Below are 23,176 nucleotides of genomic sequence, written 5' to 3' on the forward strand. Positions count from 1 at the left end.
TATAAATAGAATATAAATTCCTTGAGTTTAGGGAGGATATTTTCTATTTCTTTTCTACGTATAGGCTGTAATTTATTAAGTACTATGCAAAAATACCCAGGTGCTCAATAAATGGTCACAGTTGTTAAACATACTGATATATAAGCTTAGCTATTACATAAATCCTGAAAACCAGCCCCAGAGATAATTCCAAATTACAGATCATACATAAATTTGGCTCTTTAAAATGCCTTTATTTATACTATCACTATGTAAATTATTGAACCTTTTAATATATAAATGATAGAGCCACATTTGTGAGATTCAGATTCAAGTTCCTGATTGCAGCATGGTTATGGCAGGCAGAAATCAACTCTAATAAATGTCAGGTACAGGGCAAGGGAGAGCTACGTTTCATTCTACCACATCTCAGAATCCTTCCCTTATCTTCCAGTATAAAAAAGCCTTTCTACCAGTTTTTGCTATGGGTGAGTCTGTGCAAAGAAAAAAAAAAAAACTAAGCAAAAATAACTAAATTAGCAAAGGAAACATGTGATAATGTCAATAAGTTAATAACCAAATTTCCATGGGAGAATTATGACATGGAAAACATGTCTTGAAGCAAATTCAAGGCATTATAAATTTTGAATACATCTTACATAATCACTTTCAACTCTTAAAGTTGCAATTTTGTAATCTATTCTATATACTCTTGGTAAAATACTTTTGTGAACTATATATTTCGGGCCATTTATAAGTTGGCATTTGGATCTTAATCATATAAAATGTAAGCCTGTTTCAGATCACATACAACAAACAATAAAGCATCAATAAAAAAAATCATGGAACCAGGCTGAGAATATGCTAATTAAAATATAAACGCCATCTTTCAATATTGATATTTCCTACATTCAAAGAACATGTAAGAAGTATGTGTAGCATATAAAGAATAAGAGCACTCCGTGCGCACTCTCCCGATCTCTTCCTGAGCACACTTTTCTCCCTACCTATATGATTAATCATTCTCCTTAATTTTCTGATACCATTCTGATATAATCACATATTCATCTATTTTCACAGATTTATAAAACTGAATTTAGTAAGTTAGTTTTTCACTCCTGAAGTTTTTCTTTACTGCAACTTATAACTATACAGACATCTACATATGAACTACACATAGAGAGAAATTATAGCTTGAAATTTAAAACATTACAAATTTGAATATATAAATGTTATACTATATACATACATACATATATGTGTCAATCATTTGAAAAACTTAAATTATTTATAAAATTAAAGACTTTAGTTATAAAAAATTCCAAAATTATACATTTAGTTATCATTGTTTATGGTTTGCTTTTTAATGGAAGGTCCTAAAACTGAAGAACCAAATATTTAAAGGGGAACCATAACATTTTAATTCCTAATAGTATGTATAGTTAAAATATCATGGTTTTACAATCAGATATTAATGTTGAAGGCCATTGGAAATGTTAATATTCACACCTTCATTCAAATATGTTATTTTCTGAATAAAGTTTTGCTCATGGTTAAAACGTTCAAGATTAAAATTGTTTTAGAAAGGTTTCAAAATTTAAGTAAGTTGAATGTGCATGCACATGTGCACGCATGTACACACATACTCTCTCTTTTAAGGGAGAGGGATAAAGACTACCCATTTTGGGAGGCAGCCTCTTCAATTATGTATTTTTGTTTCATTATCTGATGTTTTAGTTTACTTTCAATTTCAGTAAAAATTTTAAAAAGTCCAGGATAATGTTAGTTCAGTTATCATCAGTCAGAAAATAAATGTTTACAATATCTGGAAAATTTAAAGCATGTTGTTTGAAACATCGTTATTTCAAAAAGATCAAATGTTCTTAAGGATATTTAAACTCCTTATTAAAATAATTTATTGTCAGCTGTAATCTGATAAATATATTCCTATCAAGAACATCAAATTATTTAAATTCTCTAAGTCTCAAGTTTTCTAATATACATGATGGATGGAAAATAGTCATTACATAGGCTCAATCCTTGAAAACATTTAAAGAAATGATTCTATGTATTTCAAATTGTACTCCTGGAGCTACCTCAAGATTTATGGATGGTAACTAAGGAGTTAAAGAGAAAACTGGCTAAGGAAGGGAGGAGTGATGACTAACCAACAGAGTTCCAAATTCCTTATGCCAGCTTCAATCAGGTTAACTCTGCTTTTAATTATAATGCGTTATTGTAAGATTTCAGTTAAGACTGTAATAGCTAAAATAAGCCTGAAAATTAATGTTTTTATAACCTAACCTGTGACATACAGTAGACATTTACTAGAAATTAATTTCTGAATTTTTTAACAACTTGCATCATAATACCAATGTCAATAGTTATTTTTAATAAAACATAACAAAATAAAAACCTCCATATATCACAGTATCAAACTCTGTGTTAGGTACTAAAAATACACACAAAAATAGACAGACACAAAGTCCAACTAAAATAAGGAACTCATAGTCTAGCTGGGAAGCTCAACATATAAATAAAGTACATAGTGAATACACAAAAGACCTACACATAAATCATTATAAAATGAAGGGAGTAATTTTTCTTCCAAAGTAGAAAACTCCTATACCTCAAATAGATATTGAGAAAAACAGATCAGGAAAGGCTGAAGAGATGAAATGACATTTGAATTGAAATCTGAAGGATGAACAATTTGATCTGGTTAGACTACATGGCGAAATGGAATGGTTAATTTGAATATTTTGATGTTTAAAAAAACGTTTTGCTGGATGGATACAGGTATTGGGAAAAAGGGTATAACAGGCAGATGAAGTAACACAGATGAAAGCACAGGAGTTTGGAATAGCATAGTATGCTTAGAGAGAACTACCAGCAGTTCAGTTTGGTACTGTCAGAATATAAACCACAGGCAAGCAAGGACAATGTATGATGCTAGAAGGCTAGCCAAAAGGTCAAACCCTGAATTCTGTGCTGTGTTAAGGTGCCTGGACTTTAATTGTTACAGAACCAGGAAAGGTTTACAAAAGGGAAACATTGAGGTTTACATTTCAGAAAGAGTATTTTAATAGAAATGTGGAAGATTGAGAGTGGATATGCAAAAAACTGGATGCAGAGGGATCTGTTAAGACACTACGGGAAGGGCTGAGAAAGGAATACAGAGATTAATTCAAGAAATTATTTAGAGGGTAGAATCAGTAGGAGTCACTGACTGTGTCTAAACATCTTCATTTTTCAACTTATTCATTTCTTTGGATTTTATCATAAAGGATCAAATTGGGGATTGATACCTTAGCAGGCTGGCAAACTATAGTTCACTTAGCTCACTGACTGCTTTTGTAAATGAAGCTTGTTGCTTACATAGTCCATGACTACTTTGTGTTACTATAATGAGAGTTGTAGTTGTGACAGAGACCATATGGCTTCTCAGGCAAAAATATTTACTATTTGATTCTTTACAGAAAGTTTGCTGACCTATCTTATTAGTGTTATTATTATTATTATTAGTTTTTTGATAGAAAATAATTTCTTTTTAAAAAGTAGGTTATACTCAAGTTCAAAGAGGGAAGCAGAAACTATTGCCAGTGATCAGCAGGAACAGGGAAGAGATGAGTTAGAAAGAGGAATCCAGGGAGGGTAAAACCCAGTATAGATTGCCAAATTATTCACAAAGTTTGTGACTCCAAAAAGCTTCATGTATAGTATACTTAAAATAAACAGTATTGCTAAACAATACCTGTCCTTGGTATAAACCAGCATCCTGAATGGTGCTGTCTGGTTTATTCAGTGGTTCAAATGTATTACTCATGTATTTGTTCCACAGTCTGGTCTCCTTTTCATCTGGAATATTGAAGATTTTTCTTATTTCTTTTTCAATTGTATCTAGATTTAAGGAGGAAAGATATATAAATACAATACATATTTTAAAATATACCACAGAGAGCTAAGTGCTCACCAGCATAAAAATCCTAAATTTAAAATACTGATATAATAGCAAGAATAGGTGAACAAGTATGTAGGACATATATAAAGAACAAAAAAGAAGATAAAACCCGATGTGTTTTTTACAAACAAAATGGTAATTATAACTCTGACAGATAATTATTTGAGGACACTAAGAACTCACAAGGTAGATGAATTCAATCATATAACACTATAGTATAATTTATGTTATACAGGATGAAGTTTAACTTTTTACACATTATAAATTTAATATATTTTTCTGATATGTTGGACTCAGAAAAAGTAGGAGTCATAGATGCTACAGACAGAATATTATATATATATAGTAATATAACCGATTTAAGGATAATTTATATTATATTGAATATAATTTATAGTTTGAATAGTTCACTAAAATTAAACAGAATAAATGGACACAAGGAAAGTGCCTTCTTGAAGGGATGTACTAGTAAAAATACCTTGTTTTCACAGTAAAGGCATATATTTTCCTTATTCCTAAATCAATTATGTGAGTGGAAAGTCTTTTTAATCTGGAATAGCTTAATTTGCTACAAGGCACAGGAGCCCCCACGTATGAGAGTAGAGATGTAATTAAATTTCAGTGGCATACAATTAAATGAATCTTTAAAACTTTTGAACATGAGAGATATTAGAAAATAGCATTAAATCTATTGGATTCTGGTCAATAACCTGTCTACCTTAGAATCAAGAAAAGTGTAAAGTATCTTACAACATATGAAGAAATATATAATACTTCTACATTTTAGCGTACCTGGTTTTGGAAAGAAATGATTTATAAAACACTAAACCTATTAATACATGTTCTCTGAAGAAATATAAAAAGCTATACCTATCCTACTTCATTAAATATAGTCTAATAATATTGTTTATGCTGTACTTAGCAGCTAAAATTCTTTAATAGTCTTACAGTGAGATTTTGATTAAGGCTATAAATAAATAGGAAATCTTACAGTACAGTACAGTACAGTAAGAGTAAAAAAAAGTGGATTGGTCTTTTTGCTTTTTGTTCTTTTTATTGAAATATAAATGTATAACAGAAAAATGTACAAGTCATCAGTATATAGTGATAAATTTCCAAAGTGAATACACCCACATAACTAACACCCAGATCAAAAAACAGAACATTACCTAAAAAGGAGGTTAGAGGAAGAAGCTGAGGAAGTGAGGTCATTTTAGTCTTTCTATAAAAATAAGTACTTTTTTTTCCTGATTGCATAAATAATTCTTGCTCATTGCAAAAATTCAGGAAATGCAAACACAATATCTATAGAGAGAGCCACTGTTAACATTTCGGTATGTCTTCCTTCAGACAGTTTTATCTGTCAATACACAGATATTTACATGCATAATACAACACATACAGACACATATGAAAATTTCCTCTTCAGTGAGTTCTGCAATCCACTCACATATAGGGGAAGAACATTACAGGTAGAAGAAAGGAGTGCAAAGGCCCTAAAGGAGGAATGTATTTGGCATGTTTCAGAATAGCGTGGTGCACCAATGTGGCTGAAGTGAAATGACCAAGGTGGAAATGAGACCATAAAGGTACTCATGTAGGATTATATAGAATCTTGTGAGCTATGGAAGTATTCTATTTCATCTGAGTCGAGGGTAGGAGCCTAGGTTACTGAAGCAATCAAAACCAAGGGAGAAGCAATACTAAGTGGTCAGACTGAGAACAGATTCTGAAGGAACAGGTTAGAAGATACACTGCTTAGATTATGTGCAGGGTGAGAAACAAAGGGGAATGATACCAAGGTTTTTAGCCTGAGCAACTGGAAGAATACAAGTGGGGATTTCTCAGATGGGGAAGAATGACCAGGTAGCAGGTTTTCTGGCGGGGAAGGCAGAGACTTTAGTTTGTACATGTTATATCTTGAGATTCCTATCAGACAGAAGGGAAGCTAAGGAATGATTAAAACTGGAATTAAGGGAGAGTTTTGGGTAGCAGATATCAATTCAAAAGATATCAATACACAGAAGGTATTTAAAGCCAGGGCACAGAAGGAAATCACCAAAGAAATGGGGAAATCCGGCATGGTAAAACCCTGATGCTTTGATATCAGGAATATGAAAAGGATCTTTTCAGATTCTCTGAGAAGATGCAGGCAGTGAGAACTTGTGCCCTGGAAGCCATGTAAAAAGAAAATATTTGTAAATGGAAAATTGAGTATGTATATTACTTTTGGCTGACAAGTTAAGAAAATGGAAGACTGAAACTACCATGAGATTTATCACTGTAGAAGTAGAGACCATCATAGCGGCAGTGCCAAAGTAGTGGTAGGTCTGAATGTCTGATGTAGCACAGTCAAGCAAGAATAGGAGCAGAGTAAGTGGTAGCTAGAAAGTAGGATGCTCAAACTGAGCGAGATTCACCAGGAGCAGTTACAGATAATGACAATCTAGGGCGTAACTAGGGAATTAATGCCTCAAATTGGATGCAGATTAAGGTCACTTGAGTTGAGAATGTCAAGGTATCAAGAGGGTGTGTAGATTTTTCCACATATGAATCTGACTGTCAGGCAGTTAATAAAAAGCATAGAGAGGTAGAAAAATATTAACTCATTTAATAAAAACAAAGTTTTTGTAACAAATATTTCTAGTAAGAATATTTAATAAAGTCAAACAGTTTTATTAATAAACTTTATAGAAACAAAGCATCTTTAATACATTTTATAATTTTTTGGTGTATCATTAAAAAAATAAAAAACCAAATTTCATATTTCTTATTGGAACATGTTTTATGGACACAAGTATTTGGATCATTTGTAATCAAGATGAGACCACAAGGGAAAAATAAGCATCCCATATTTCCTTTCTTATTATCCAAATTTTTTATCATTTCAAAACTCACTTCTTTCAGAAAAACAAAATCAGCCCAATTAACCCTTGCATAGATTGTATAAGGCAATAATTAAGAGATAAGACTGTGTCGAGTTAGAATACTGACTTTCACTTGGAACCAGGGTGATCCTAAGTAAGTTTTTTAACCTTTCTAAGCCCCAACTTTATCATCTATACAATGAGGATAAAGTATTGCTGAGGTTTAAAAAGAAATTTCCTATGACGTGCCAAAAACATAGTATTCCACAACTGCTAACTACTATGATAACTATAACTGAGTCTCTAAAATTCCCAGGTTAATTTTAATTTTTGTAAAGGTTTTACAAAATTTAATTTTTGTAAAACTTTTTGGTTAGAAAGCAAACTTGCTCAAATATAGATTCTCAAACTTTTAAAAACTAAGACCATTAATAAGAAATTATGGCCCAATATTCCCATGTGTTGCTATTTTCTATTGTGATATTTTCTGTTTCTTTTCACTCCCAAAACACTTATGACCACCCACAGTATTGACAAACATGCTCTAATTCAGTAAGAAACTGATCATACAAAAATTCAGTTCATTTACAATTTTAAGGTATATATATCCAATGTATGTAGCATTTTAAAGTATGTCAATTAAAATCTATGCAAATCATAAACTTTTTGAAGCAGAAATTCTTTATAAATTATGTATCTCCTTAACAGATTCTTATGTAGTATTTATTTAATAATGTAGTAATATGTATATAACATGATATGATAATAAATAGAGGGAAGCAGGCAAGCATGCAATTCTGAGAGGAGTTAAAGCCTTGTAGAAATGAGGAACTTAACATCATTCATATCTGCTTTTTAGACTGGAATAATTGCTAATCAGGTATTTTCATATTTTAGTGGAAATTAAGAAGGCTGTGTCTAGATACTTGCCAAATCTCAAAATAATTTCTATTTAATTAATACATTGACATATATATAACAAGAACCAATTTTACATCTTATGTAGTATTTAATGTGAGCACTCCATACTGCTTGTACTGAATTCAGAGATTAAGCCAGCTGATCTTCATATAATGAGTTTAAAAATATTATTCAGTGAACTAATGTTCTAAAATAGGATTTCTTTTATAAGTCTCTTATTTTATTTTATTTTTAAAAATGTTTACTTATTTTTGAGAGGGATAGAGAGAGAGTTTGAGCAGGGAAGGGGTAGAGAGAGGGAGACACAGAATCTAAAGTATGCTCCAGGCTCTGAGCTGTCAGCCTAGAGCCCAACATGGAGTTCAAATTCATAAACCATGATATCATGACCTGAGCCACCCAAGTGTCTCTTTAAAATAAGATTTCTGATTGTCTCATATTTATACATAATTTTTCTACAGACATAAGCTAAGGAGAAAAGGAAATACCAAACTTTTCAAATAACTAGAAAACATTAACTGTATCAAGTATTTTAAGTAGCTTCTCATTTATATTCCAATTAGCTGAACATTTCAGACATTAGTTTTTTATTTAATTTTAATAGACTATCCTTATTAGATAGACTTTAGAGTCTTACTATGCATATTTTAATATTATGATTAGTGCAATTTTAGATATATTGAGAACTTAAATTTTTTGTACGTAGAAGAAATATTTTCCTGAATATGTTCCACAAATCTAGAAGTTCAAAGTCAACTAATTATAAATATTAATATAATAAAATGACATTTATATATGGAATTCTTAATATTTTAAGCATTCACTTTATTTTTTTAAAGTTTATTTACTTTTGAGAGAGAGACAGAACACATATGCACTGTAGTACAGAGCTTGATGCAAGGCTCAATCTCACAAACTGGTATCATGATGACCTGAGCCGAAATCAAGAGTCGGATGCTTAATCAAGTGAGCACACAGGTGTCCCTTAAGCATTTATTTCATAAAGATGATTTAATGAGTTCACTAAATTGCATCACAAACTTATAAATGTTCTAGGTAAATAAAGAGGGGAAAAAAGAAAATCCATACATAATATTCCATTTGGTAAAAACATGAGGATTAACCAAGCACTAGATATTGAAGAATGCTATTATTTCATGGAATATATAGTCTTAAAAGTATTTTCTGCTGTGAAATGGACAAGTGGTGAAAGTCAAATATACTTGTGAAATTCAGAAATATTTTTATTTACTTTTAACCAAAGTATACTTAATGACTGATTTCAACAAAGAAAGCTATAAATTTGATTATATTTTTTTGATGACAAGTTCTGTGAGTTAACTGCTATGTCTCCACTGTCTCATTTTCCAACAAGACATTACCATTCATCTTGTTTTCTAATAACTTTATTTGAAAATAACTACCTTTTATAATTCTTATTTTGATGTATTTTATCAAAAAGTACTGTAATTTTGTTACTAAATCCATAATCATTTATTTAAAAATATCTTGTTCAACATATTCTCGATCTTAAATTAAAATGTGGCTTCTAAAAACAAAATATTACATATATTTTAATATGCATTTATATGTGTAGATATATAAATAATAAAGATATGTAGATATATAAATACACAGAGGGAGTTAGGTACACTTGTACAAGACTATAATTTCCTAATCCACTCATTGGTAAACAACAAAAAAATCAATGTATCATAAAAATGCTAAGTCTACTAAGCCTGCTACCTTATTTAAGTAGCTACTTAACTGTATTTAAAGTCCAAAGAATAAACAGGGAAAAAAGGAAATAAGCAGTTGTCATTTTCTATGCTATAAAGGGGAAACATTATTATGGAGATATATATATATATATATATATATATATATATATATATATATAACCAGAAACATTTTTATTTAATCAGGTTTTTATTTTTACTTACAGTTCTTTCATTTATACTCATGTTATAAACATTATACATAGTTTTTCAAATGATAAGTTAAAACAGTAATTATTCATTTTAAGTAAAATGGCACAAATAATAACTCATCTAATAATGTAAAGTAGATCTAGAAATGATAAACAATTAAACTCTAGGCTAAGATTTGTTGCCTCACACTTGGAAATCCATAATGTTTAAGTATAAGCCCTTAACCCTTAAAAAAGTTATCATCCTGGAAGCATATAAGAAACAGAACTACAATTAAATTTCTAATAGCAATGGACAGGATGTTGCATACCTATTGTGTCAGCTTTGCTAAATCTTCGAGTTACAACATTGTTCATGTTTCCATTTTCACAGAGCTTCAATTCTGTGAGATATACTTCTACTTTGCAGTGTTTTACAAACATACCCTGTTCAACCACCTAAAAACCAAAAGAAATCAGTTAGCCAAAGCTCAATATATTTCATTGTCTCTAACGGCAATCAATATATTTCTCTATAGAGGCTTTAGAAAAAAAACTACAGATCTCCAATGAAAAGTAACATTAAAAACTGTCAATATAAAATAAAAGATACCAGATAGTTGGAAAAGCAAGAAACATTTGGACATTTTAATATTTAACAGAATATGAACAATCATATTAGACATTAACCAGTAGTTTGGAAAGGAATTCTACTGATCCATAAAGATACTTTGGTATACTACAATATTTATAAGGAGAAAGTTTACCCCAAATGTAAATACAGTTCTGATTAGTAATCCAGACCTACTTCTAGCTTTTAGTACTTGAGTTCAAGCAGAAAACCTTTAAATACAATACATTGTATAAAATTTCAGTTAGTAACAGCTAACTGTATATGTTAAATCACCCTATATGTTAAATCTATTAAAATAACTCCAAATTACTGGTGCCAAAATATTCAGCTATGGCCTGTAACTGATATGTTAGTTTTCCGTCTTAAGATGACTTTGACCTTTAAATATGCCCTTAGTAATCTATGCAACGAATGGAAAAAGAAAAAAAAAGCTGCTAAACATGCAAGCAACAAAGCCGAAAAAGAGAAGAAAAAAATATATATATTAGGGTCACCTTTTAAATAAGTATATTTCCTTTTGATCTTCTAAAGGTTAACTGTAGGATTTCAGTCATGAACACTGTTTCTGAAAATAGTAATCGGCCTGATATGTGATACATTACACAAATATGGCAAAAGGGAGGCTCCAAATGACTGTTGTACTCACAAGCTTAGCATCAATTCAGTAAAGGACTTACAAATCTGTCTTCCACCTGCAGGGAAACTGTTTTAGCTCAAAAAATTCAAATGTAGCTTAGCTAATATTTAATGTCTAATCCAACACTAATTTTTATGATACTCTGCATTTATACTCTTTATTATATGTGTTTACATTCACATTTCTAAACAGGCAAAAGCCTGCATCTCTACATCTCTTAACTTTACAAACTAATATATAGAAAGTCTCTTAATTAATAAAATTTGCTTATTTATTTTGAGGTTAAGAATGTAACAAAAGATACCATATCATTTAATTTTATAGGATTAAGGGTAGGTATATTTAAGCAGAAAAACTAGAAATCAAATATTTCTATCAATGAGAAATTTCCACTCTGGGACTCTATCTGAGTAAGAATCCTAAAATAGTTTTAATACTAATCATTGTTAGACTGGTAAAACTGAGGTGCCTACAGGCCTCAATTTTAGGAGGAAAAAATGGAATGACCAGCAACAGAACAGGGTAATAGGATTAAAAAAAACAGGATAAAATAACAAAAAAGAAAATCCCTAATTATAATTTATATTGAGATATATATTTGTAAATAAGCCTATTTTTGTAAAAATGAGAATTAATTTTCATAATACCAATAGATATTTTCCTGGAAAGAATCTAATGATCCAACTATAAGAAAGTCATTGTAAACAATGAAAACAAAATGCCAAGATTATTTCAAAATCCACTTTATGAGGTTTCTGGATTTTTCTCATCATCTTCTTTAATTTTCTCCAAAACTATCTTATATTGTTAAAACCCTTATCATTAGTACTCAAAATACTACTATTATAAGATATTTTACTTCCATAAGTAGTATATTAAAAAGATGTTCTTTTAAAAAAAATGTGTTTGTCCTCCCAACTCTGTTTATTTGAAAGAATCATACTATATGAATAATTAAAGCCTGAATACATGACATATTTATATATGTGTTATCATGGTTGTATGTAGGTTATATACTTATATAGCATCTTCCTTATATTTGCTTATATAAAGTCTACTACCTTATAAAAAAAAATGCAGGGAAATAACCATTTAAAATAATGGCTATGAAGACTGTGCAACAGGAAGAAACACGCTCATAAAAAACAAACTACAAAGTTATATTTACCTAATTATTATAAACTTTAAAATATACACTTGAAATTAAGATAGGAATGTGAATATTCAAAAAGAGTAGTTATGTTTCAGAATTAGAGGTAGCACCAAACATTTTTTCTAAGTGACGTATGTTCTATTATTATGAATAAAGAGCAAATATAAGACGGAATCTGCCTCCAAAATTTAAAACTTATGGCTAAATAAAAATATTTCCATTAGCTGATGGCTACAATAAAGGTAAAATTTATACTGAATTAAAATAAACAATTTTTATTTGTTCACTTTGTTGTGAATACTAGCATTTTCCCTCTTTGGAAACAGCAAGTAATTTCTAAAGAAATCTGGTATCTAAAACATGTTGATAATATAGTCTAATGTACACATTCATTTACTATTTTTGAGGAGTTAGCTACATTTGTTTTTGTAGCACTTACTACTATGCTTACCCTAGTGGTAAAAACAGACAAGTAGAGAAGTCTAACACAATTTCAAAATCATAGGTTTTGATGTATAAAAAAACAAATCCTACATGTAATATTCCATCCACAAATATTTCAGGATTTAGTTCTTCAAAAACAAGGAATCAGAAGAATACCACACCACACCTAAAAAAAAAAAAAAACTTTAAAACTAGGGGTTCCTGGGTAGGTTAAGCCTCCAACTTTGGCTCAGGTCAGGTTTTGAGTTCAAGCCCTGCACTGGGCTCTGTGCTGACAGCCCAGAGCCTGGAGCCTTCTTCTGATTCTGTATTTCCCTCTCTCTGCCCCTCTTTCACTTGTGCTCCTTCTCTCTCTCTCTCTGTCTCTCTCTCTCTCTCAAAATAAACATTAAAAAACAACTTTTTAACTTTAAAACAAATCCCTTAATGTCAATTATTCATTCAGTATTCAAATTGTCCCTAGTGTTTTGTTTTTAATATATTGTTTGATTCTGGATCCAAATCAAGCCCATACACAAAAGCCTCTAAAATGTCTTCTAACTGCAAGTTCACCATGCATCTTTTTATTCTTGCAATTTTTAGTAAAACTACTTCATAGATGGTGAGATACACTCTATTTTTTAAATGTTTTGTTTATTTTTGAGAGAGAGTGAGAGAGGGAGGGAGACAGACAGCACACAGTCCAATGCGGGGCTCGAACCCATGAATCGCGAGATCATGACCTGAGCCGAAACCGGACACTCGCCAATTGAGCTACCCAGGTGCCCCAGTGAGATACATTCTAAATAAGATGCAGAGAGTATCTCTTTGCTCCTCTTTTTGTGATGTTGGTAGGCATTAATTAACCAGTGCTGAGATCAGGGATGGGCAACTATGTTCCACAGGCTACACTGACTTCCCAACTATTTTTGTAAATAACATTTTAATAGAACACAGACATGCTCATTCACTTATATATCGTCTACGGATGCAACCAAAACAGCAGAGATGAATACTTTCCAGAGACTACCATGGCTCACAAATATTTACTATCTGCCCTTTACACAAAGTTTGGTGACACCAAGCATTAGTTTATTTTTGATCAGTCTTTCCAGGACTCATATTTATTTTACTGACCTAATTTGTTCTTTATGAGCCAACTTTGTTCATTTAATATGTTTTTTTCTTGATTAGACTTAATTACCTTTTAACTCCTTGAGACAATAGATTTTGACTTTCTTCTTTTCTAATATATGCATTTAAGCTAACACATTTTTTCTAAGAATGGCTTTAATCATTCTTTTATGTTGTATTATTGTTATCATTTGGTTTAAAATTTTAATTTTATTTTATATTTCTTCTTTAATCTAAGGATTACTTTACAAGTATATTGTTCCATTTCTAGATAGCTGGGGGATAAGTTAGTTACCTTTGTAACTGACTTCTAAGTTCAAAAACGTCAAAAAATAATTGACTGAATAATTTCTAACATTAGATATATATTGGACTTTATTTGATGGCCCAACATATGGTCAATTTTGGTAAAAATTCCACTTAAGAAGAATCTGTATTCTGCACTAAGTGCAATGCATGTCAGTTAGGTCATGCTACTTAACCACATTGTTCAAATCTGCTTCCAAGCTCAATCATGTGGTTGCTGGCAGTTCTTAGAACTTCTCCAGCTGTTGACAGAGAATTTAACTCATTATGTGAGTGCCTGTATATGCTGCCTGCATGGCAATATGGCTTCACTCAGAGTGACTGCTCCAAAAGAAAGAGTGAGCAAGTTAAGCGCACACACAAAAGAGTACTCCCCAAGTTAGAAACACCAGTATCTTTTACTTTAGAAACTAATCCCAGAAGTGAAGTTACTATCACTTCTGCCATATTTTACTGGTCACACAGACTAACTCTGGTACAAGGAGGGAGATTACACAAGAGTGTAAGTAACAGAAGGTGGCAGTCTCTTGGGAGGTTTTTGAGGCTGGTTACCACAGTTCAATCTCTGGCTTCCAATTAGTCACAGTGCCCCCCCCCCCCCCCCCCCCCCCCCCCCCCCCCCCCCCCCCCCCCCCCCCCCCCCCCCCCCCCGCCAAGATGCAAAATACTTTTACTCCCTGTAAAGCCCCCATTAGTATCATCCCATTATAACATCAACTCTGACTTTAGGAACTTGTCATCTATACTGGATCCAGGTATAAATAAGGCCTTGGATATAGTTTCTTAAACATCTTGGGTACAGTTCCTCTTTATCTTAATCCCGTGAAGTACGATATAAGTTTTCTGCCCAACATACACCCTAAATAAAATGGTGGGGCATACAGAAGACAATTTTTTAGATATTCCAGTTAAAAGATATGGGGTGGGGTGGGGAGAGAAACAAAGGAGTCAATGGGCCATAGAAATTCTGAAATCCACTGGGCAAATATGTAAAGTTCCTTGATCAGGGCTTATTCTGCCCTTATCTGAAAATGACTCTTCACATTTGTTTGTTTTCTGAGTCACACTTTTTCATGAAAGTTAGCACATGTGTGCAGCTGATTAAATTCTTAGTCTGGTCTCTGCTTGTGGAAGTCTTAGAAATCAAAGGCTTCTTTGATTTTACAGTCTCTGTAGTCCAAGATGGTAGCAGTTCTTGAAAACACCACAAGTCTCCAGTGGATCTCATTGGAGTCTCATTCCATTAGACAAAAGTCACATCCACAAATGTCTTCTAAATATGTCCTATCTTGGGTGTATGCTGAGAAGGCTGAAGGACAATGCTTTTAAGCTTCTTAGAAGCTCTACGGTTCTTAGAAACCACATAGTGAAAGAAAGTGTGAAATATACCCTGAAATTCTTTAAAGGGCCTTTTGTCTGAACAGTATTGCAAGGCACCACTTTTGACTTCTCAAGGTCTTAATAAAGAATTTTATATGGGGTGCCTGGGTGGCTCGGCTGGTTAAGCGCCAAACTTCAGCTCAGGTTAGATTTCATAGTTTGTGGATTCGAGCCGCGTGTCGGGCTCTATACTGACAGCTCAGAGCCTGACATCTGCTTCGGTTCCTGTGTCCCCCTCTCTCTGCCCCTCCCTGGTTTGCACTCTGTTTCTGTCTCTCTGTCTCAAAAATAAACTAAAAAAAAAAAAAAATTTTTTTTTTTTCTTTACAGTTGTACCCTTGGCTTCAACTTTAGACCATGCTTTCCTGAGGGTAACTTAAGTTTGATCTTTTCTTGGGAAAATATCAGAGTTTCAGCACTGTCATCTGGAGAGGTTATCAATCTTCAAAAGTAGTAAGTGGTGGTTTCTTTTTAACACCCCCTTTCTTTCATTTCTCTCTCCCTTCTCACATCTGACTATACGCAGCACAAGAAGAAACCAGACAGTACCTTCAATATTTTGGCAGATCATGCAGCTCATTAGGTATTTTTTACCTTTCAATTTACTGCAGTTGACATGCTGCTAAACTTTCTGCTACCTTATAACAAAGATCACTTTCTTCTGGGTTCCAGTAAGATTTTCCTCCCTTTCCTGTGAGTCCTCACTGGCAGCTTCCTCAAAGTCTAAAATTCTGCTATCAATTTAGTCAAGGCACTCTAAACTTTCATTAATACTCCTAATTTCTTACAGCTTCTACTCTCTGCCTAGTTCTAATGCCACCACCACAGTTCAAATTTTGATAAGGCAGCATACTACTTCCAGGTACCAAAATTAGTTACTAGTTTTCCTTTATATACTGTTTTGCTTTGAAAAAAAGATAGAGACAGAGAGAGACAGAGAGACAGAGATCGATCACATAAACGGGTAGAGGGGGAGAGAGAGAATCCCAAGCAGGCTCCATGCTCAGTGGAAGCCTGATGTGGGACTCCCACAACCCTGGGACCACTACCAGAGAAAAAAAATCAAGAGTCAGACATCCAACTGACTGAGCCACCTCGGCACCCCGGTGACTAGTTTTCTATTGCTGCATAATAAATCCCCCCCAAACTCAGCAACGTAACATTATTTCACATAGTTTCTGAGGGTTAAGAACCTGGAGCAGCTTAGCTGGGTTGTTCTGCTTAGGGTCTCTTGTGAAATTACTGTCAAACTGTAGACAGGCTAAGGCTTCAATTATCTGAAAGCTGTAATGACACTGGAGGATTCACTTCCAAGCTCACTCACATGGTTGTTAGCAGGCCTCCATTTCTATTGTTCAGAGATCTCAGTTCCTTACCATGTGAGCTGCTCCACAAGCTGCCTGAGTACGTAGTTAAACTCTCCAGAACGAGAAATGAGAGCAAGAGGGCGTGTGCACCCAAGATGGGAGCTTAGGTGTCTTTTATAATCTCATCTTTTCTATTTTAATGAGGTATAATTGGAGCATAGCATTAGTTTCAGATGTAAGACATGATTCGAAATTTGTGTATGTTGTCAAATGACCACTACAAAAAGTCTAGTTAATGTCTGTCACCCTATATACTTAGAAATGTTTTTTCTTGTGATGAGAACATTTAGGATCTACTCTTTTAGCTTTCAAAAATGTAATACAGTACTATTAACTATAGTCACCATGCTATACATTACATCCCCGTGACTTACCCATTTTATAACTGAAGTGTGTTCCTTTTGACTCCCTTTACCCTAAAATCTAATCTTGAAAGTGATATATTCACTCTAACTTCTGCCATATGTTCCTGCCACAAGGAAGAGACTACCTAAGGATGTGGATATCAAGAGGTTGTCTTGGAGGCTACGATCTTAACTTATACACTAATATTATGTATTTTAAGTTTATACACATATTCACCCTAATATGATATTACTACTTTTGTCAACCAATCTACATTTTTTCCTGGGTTTCCAACCTTCCATATAGAATAATTTTCTTGCCATTCTGAAAACTGCTTTGTATTTCCTTTAGTGCAGGTCTGTTACTAAGAAATTCTATCAATTTGTTTATCTGAAAATAGCTTTTGTCACTTCCTAAAGAATCCTTTTCTGAAGGATCCCTTCCTTGGATACAGAATTCTAGATTGGCAGTGATTTTCTTTTATCATGTTGAAGATGGTCTGTTATTTTTCAACTTTCATTTCTTCTGGGAAATCATTTCTTTGTTTATTCTAACTGTGAAGGTAAATAGACCTTTTTGTGGCTAGTAAGAGGAATACCTTTCTGCCTTTGCTTTAGAACATTTTTATTTGGTATGGTTTTATTTGTATTTTTTTAGCATGAGTTTGTTTCACAGCATTTGATTCTGTAGTCTTTTACTGGTTTTAGAAATTTCTCAGCTTTTCAGGTTCTTAACAGTTTCATAATTATATTTTGTTAACAGTTTTGTTAAGAACAGCGTAACTTCTCAAAATTTTGTTGTCATTTATTTTTGAGAGAGAGTGTGAGTGGTAGAGTGGCAGAGAGAGAGAGGGAGAAGAGAAACCAAAGCAGGCTCCACACTGACAGCAGTGCACCCAATGCAAAGCTCAAACTCATAAACCACGAGATCATGACACGAGCCGAAGTTGACACTCAACCAACTGAGCGACCCAGGTACCGGGTCTCTAGCGTTACTTCTATGCTATTCTGCCTTTTCTTTCCTTCTAAGAGTTCACTTATATGTATAGTAAACTTCTCCACTGCGTTTCAATTGTCTTTGCTTATTTCTGTATAGTCCAACATTGTCTTTAAGCTTCAATCTGTATGTATTTTTTAGAGTTTATTTTGAGAGAGAGAGGGAGTAAGAGCATGAGCAGGGGCAGGGCAGAGAGCACGAGAGAGAGAGTGAGAGAGAGCAAGAGAGCGCGAGAGCGTGCGTGAGAGAGAGCGAGAGAGCGAGAGAATCTCAAGTGGGCTCTGCGGTGTCAGCACAGAGCCCGACTCAGGGCTCGATCTCACAAAACATGAGATCAAGACCCGAGCCAAAGTCAAAAGCTGGACACATAACTGACTGAGCCACCCAGGCACCCCAAGTCTATATGCTTCTACCGATGTTATCATTTAGTTTACAAATTTTCTCTTTGGTTTTGTTTAGTGTTTTACACAAACACTGAGTGTTTACTTCTTAATTTTTTTCATATTATTTTAGAATTACAGAATTATATTTGGTTCTCAGTAGTTTTAGAATATCTTATTCTTAACAGTTTTATCCTTCAACTGTCTTATTTTAAACATATTAAGCACAGTATTTATTTAGTCATATTTATTTATTGTAGGAGAGTGTGTGCATGCATGTACAAGTGGGGGAGGGATGGCAGGGGTGGGTGGGTGGAGAATCTCAATCAGGCTCCACACCCAGCATAAAGCCAGACTAGGGGCTCGATGTCATGATCATAAGATCATGACCTGAGCTGAAATCAAGAGTCAGATGCTTAATCAACTGGGTCACCCAGGCTCCTCATAAGCACAGTATTTTAAAATTTGTCTGATAACTCCATTATCTGGATTCTTTATGAGTCCCACACCCATATTTCTATTATTTATTGTTTCTCTTGGACTTCAGTTCCATTGTATGCCTTGTTCATTTGCCTGTTTTGTTGTTGTTTCAACTAAATACCTAATACAAGAACTGAAACATTTTAGAGATGATTTGAGTCCCAGAAAGATGGTTAACCTTGTTTCTGCATCACAGGTAGGGGTACTACCAATCCCAGATTCTTCAATTCAATCAGAAATTAGTAAAATCCAGATTTGGGCTTCAAAACTAAAAAAACCCAGTCTACTCTTTAAGTAAATTTCATTGTCCTAAGAGTCACATGGGGCAAAGTAAAAATGGAAATTCCCAGACTTACTAATTTTGGAAGAAGACACATTATAATAAAAGCTCCAGATAATTTTATATATACTAAAGTTTAAATATTATTTTACAGGTTAAACAAATTCAAACTATTTTATTAAAAATAAATGTATGGCATCCTAGCAAACTTTCTTTCATTCTACCTGTGTGAAGTTTTCATGTTTGGTTTTACTTTAATTTGCTGTTAGGCAAAGATTTTAAGAAATCCTTACACATCCTCTTCTAAAAAGTAATACCAATAAAGTTGTTGGTTCACCCTTTTACCATACCAAATACTTGTACCGTATAATATGCTACCTTTACTAAGAGAAAGTATACCATTAAGGCTAAAGTAATACAGTTTTAAACATATTTGAAGGAGAAGATATTCTAGGCACAGATTTTCCTTTATCCTAGGAATGAAGGTCTTGTAGAAAGTTTTAGAACTAAACAATCTATACTTCAATTGGTTAGAAGACTCAATTCTCCAGCAACTACAGATAAAACAAGAAGTCATTTTACAAGGCCAGCATTCCTAAAAGACAGAAATCCTAATTTTGAAATCTCTACAAGAGAAGGCAGAGTAAAGCTAAGGAACAAAGCTAAACTGAACTAAATCAAAGATACATTCACACTCTATTTAGAAAACAAGATGTAATTTTTTTTTTTTTGTATTTGAAAGAGAATGCATGTCCAAGCAGAGGAGGAGAACAGAATCTGATCCCAGAAACTATGAGATGGTGACCTGAGCCTAAACCAAGAGTCGGACAGTTAACCAACTAGGCCACCCAGGCACCCCAAGATTTAATTCTATACCTACACCACCAATATACACATACAAATTGTTAATACAGCAACTCTGTAGCAGTTCCAAATAAATCCATGTATGGTTTGGTCTATTAGAGGTTTACACCCTTGCGTTACATAATTTGGCTTTTTATTTGTGTGTGAAAGAAACCAAAATAGATAAAGAGTTATATGCTCAGAGACTCTGGTCTCCAAGCCCTTCCTTCCTCCCTTCCCCCTTCCCTGCTTGATACACTACTAAATACTTGTGTAAGACTGGCAGACCTACTTTACACATTCAGTATTCTGCTACAATGACAACACCCTTACTTGCATAAATGATCTTTTAGTTCCTATAAGTAAAAACGATGGGTCATTTTTTTTTTTTGACAGAGAAAGAGAGAGAGGGAGGGGAAGAGGGAGAAATACGGAATTTTCAGCAGGCTCCATGCCCAGCATGGAACCTGACATGGGGCTTAAACTCACAACTGTAAAATCATGACTTGAGCTGAAATCAAGAGCTGAAGGCTTAACCAACTGAGCCACACAGGTACCCTGATAATCAGTCATTTTCAATGTTTCTAAACTCTAATTGTAAAACTTGTAGAACAGTGGCTAAGAAAACAGGTTGCCTAAGTTTTAAACTGATGTGACTTTCTAAAAGACCCTGCATCTGTCTACCTCTGTCCTCATTTCCTTATCTATAAAATGAAGATAAGAATACCTACCCTACAGAGCTTCCTGTGAGGATTAAATTAGTAATAATGTATACTTTGCTTATAACATTATATGGCTAGCAAATAGTAAACCTTCTATAGTTGTTAGCTATTCTTGTTATTATTATACAGTGTAAAAGTAACATTTTGATGGTCTTTCTCTCCTAGATAATTGAGGAGGCCTCATAAGTCATTACACTAACAATAAAATATGAACTGTTGAAGAAAAATATTTTTATTCAGTCATGCTTAATATGTACCTTTCGTGCTATTGGTTCCTGACCTTCCATCAACGTGTACCAGCTGACAAGTTTATTCCAGCCCTCAGTTGGCAGCAGTATGTAATCCAATTCATCAATAAGATGTTCCTTAAGTGACTGGGCATCACCATCTGCAAAAGAAAAAAGCAAACTCAATACATAAAAAGAAACAATAGTACACATATCTAAATACTACAGTGTAACTATCAAAAATTACTTAAATTCATGGAGACTAATTTAAATATTTAAAAAAGTTTTGAAGAAAGCGCTGAAGAAATTCACATATAAATCTACATATTTCAAAATAAACTGTTCCTTTAAAAAGTTTCAACATATTTCAGTAGTCAATGAACAGTGTTTAAAGATAACTTTTTTTGTTAAGCTCTTAAAATATAGTAAAGTGTAATCTTAAAAGAATACCAAGGGATCTGTAAGAAGAGTGTTTCCCCCACCATATTAAGTAGCAGATATTCCTCACATGGTCATTCTAGCATTAGCTGATGAAGAAAATTCAGAAGCAAATCAATAACCTTTTACAAAGGACTCCAAAGCATATGGACTGGGAACCACGATGGCCATCAAAAAAGGGCATCTTGTAAACCAAATCATTACTCCCAAAGGCCCATGATCTAGATTCCTCCCAAAATCTAAGGTGGGGGTAACTGTTCTGATGTGGTTCCAATTCTACAATCATTTTCAAAATTCTGGTTAAACTAAAAATTTACTACAGGGCAGGCCAGGACAGAGATCTAGAGGCAAGGTCATGAGTCTTAACCTAAGGCTCATTTACTTATATTATCTGGTCCTTTATCTGAATTTCCAAAGTGCAGAAACAGAAACAGATATAGTTACATTGAGTTACACACAACATTAAGAAAATTTTCTCAATTTGAGCCAGGCTTAAGTTAACAAACATGGAAAGCAAAATTGTTCTTAGTAGCATTTCAATGAGAACACATATTCTTAATTAGGCATTACAATATAAAACAAGAAGCAGGAAAAATTCTGAAAGGATTGAAAGAACGTTGGGGCGCCTGGGTGGCTCAGTCGGTTAAGAGTCCGGCTTCGGCTCAGGTCATGATCTCACAGTTCATGGGTTTGAGCCCTGCATCGGGCTCTGTGGTGATAGCTAGCTCAGAGCCTGGAGCCTGCTTCAGATTCTGTGTCTCCCTCTCCCTCTGACCCTCCCCTGTTCGCGCAGTCTCTCTCTGCCTCTCAAAAATGAATAAAAAACATAAAAATAAAATAAAATAATGTTATTTATTTCATCTAGGATCCATCTATGGTCACAGAATCACACTAAATTTTGAGAAAGCTTTCAAGTAGAGAAGAAATGGTAAAACTCTAAATACAAACTCTAAATACAAGCATCAACAGCAGATGCAAACTAAGCATTAATTTTTAAATTCAGTTTTCTTAAACCTTAGTTGTAATTCTAAACTCTTGATGGAAATTGATCATTTGGAACATATTTTCAGAACCTGCTGAAGGTGAAAGAAACTTGCATATTATAAACCCCTCTATGCATCATATCCTATGAGACATATTACAGGAGACAACCATGCTATCTCACTTCACAAAGCAATCCTGTAAGATAGCTATCTCCATTTTAGACTAGAAAATATTTCCAGGAAAACTTAGTAACTTGCCCAAGATCATACATACAGAAAACTGCAGGTACTGTGAAAGATGTTACTATAGAAAACACTGTTAGGTAACTTTTCAAAATAATATTATGAGATAGATATCTCCAAATTAATTAGTAAACAGGTTCTGGTACTGATTAACTCACCAAAAGTTACACATACAGAAGACTATAGAAAATGGATTCAAAAGAAGAAGTCAAACTTTCACTTTTCACAGATGACATGATACTCTACATGGAAAACCCAATTGACTCCACCAGAAGCCTTCAAGAATTGATCAATGAATTCAGTAAAGTTGCAGGGTACAAAATCAATGTACAGAAATCAGTTGCATTCCTATACACCAAAAATGAAGCACCAGAAAGAGAAATCAAGAAACTGATCCCATTCACAATTGCACGAAAAACCACCAAATACCTAGGAGTAAACCTAACCAAGGATGTTAAAGACCTATATGATGAAAACTATAGAAAACTTGTGAGAGATTGAAGAAGACACCAAGAAATGGAAAAACATTCCCTGCTCATGGATCGGAAGAATAAACATTGTGAAAATG

The 23,176-nt window shown here is 33.4% G+C and overlaps 1 protein-coding gene across 8 annotated transcripts in view; it reads right to left on the reverse strand.

Annotated features, from left to right (window-relative positions):
* USP15 (ubiquitin specific peptidase 15) overlaps window positions 1-23,176 on the reverse strand; it is a 120,390-nt gene that overhangs the window by 66,502 nt on the left and 30,712 nt on the right. For 7 of the 8 annotated variants that reach the window (XR_003913984.1, XM_029953095.1, XM_029953094.1 and 4 more), the window contains exons 3-5: window positions 20,975-21,105; window positions 9,970-10,096; window positions 3,734-3,879 (exon numbers count right to left, since the gene is read on the reverse strand). Coding sequence is in view for 7 of the 8 variants with exons in the window: in XM_029953095.1 (XP_029808955.1) it covers window positions 3,734-3,879; window positions 9,970-10,096; window positions 20,975-21,105 (404 nt within the window). In the remaining variant the exon portion in view is untranslated. Of the gene's footprint in view, window positions 1-3,733; window positions 3,880-9,969; window positions 10,097-12,595; window positions 12,659-20,974; window positions 21,106-23,176 lie in introns of those variants that run through there. The other variant, XM_029953096.1, reaches the window with a different exon arrangement.

The sequence above is a fragment of the Suricata suricatta genome, chromosome 10 (assembly GCF_006229205.1).
Source record: "Suricata suricatta isolate VVHF042 chromosome 10, meerkat_22Aug2017_6uvM2_HiC, whole genome shotgun sequence".
In the NCBI taxonomy this organism is placed as follows: domain Eukaryota; kingdom Metazoa; phylum Chordata; class Mammalia; order Carnivora; family Herpestidae; genus Suricata; species Suricata suricatta.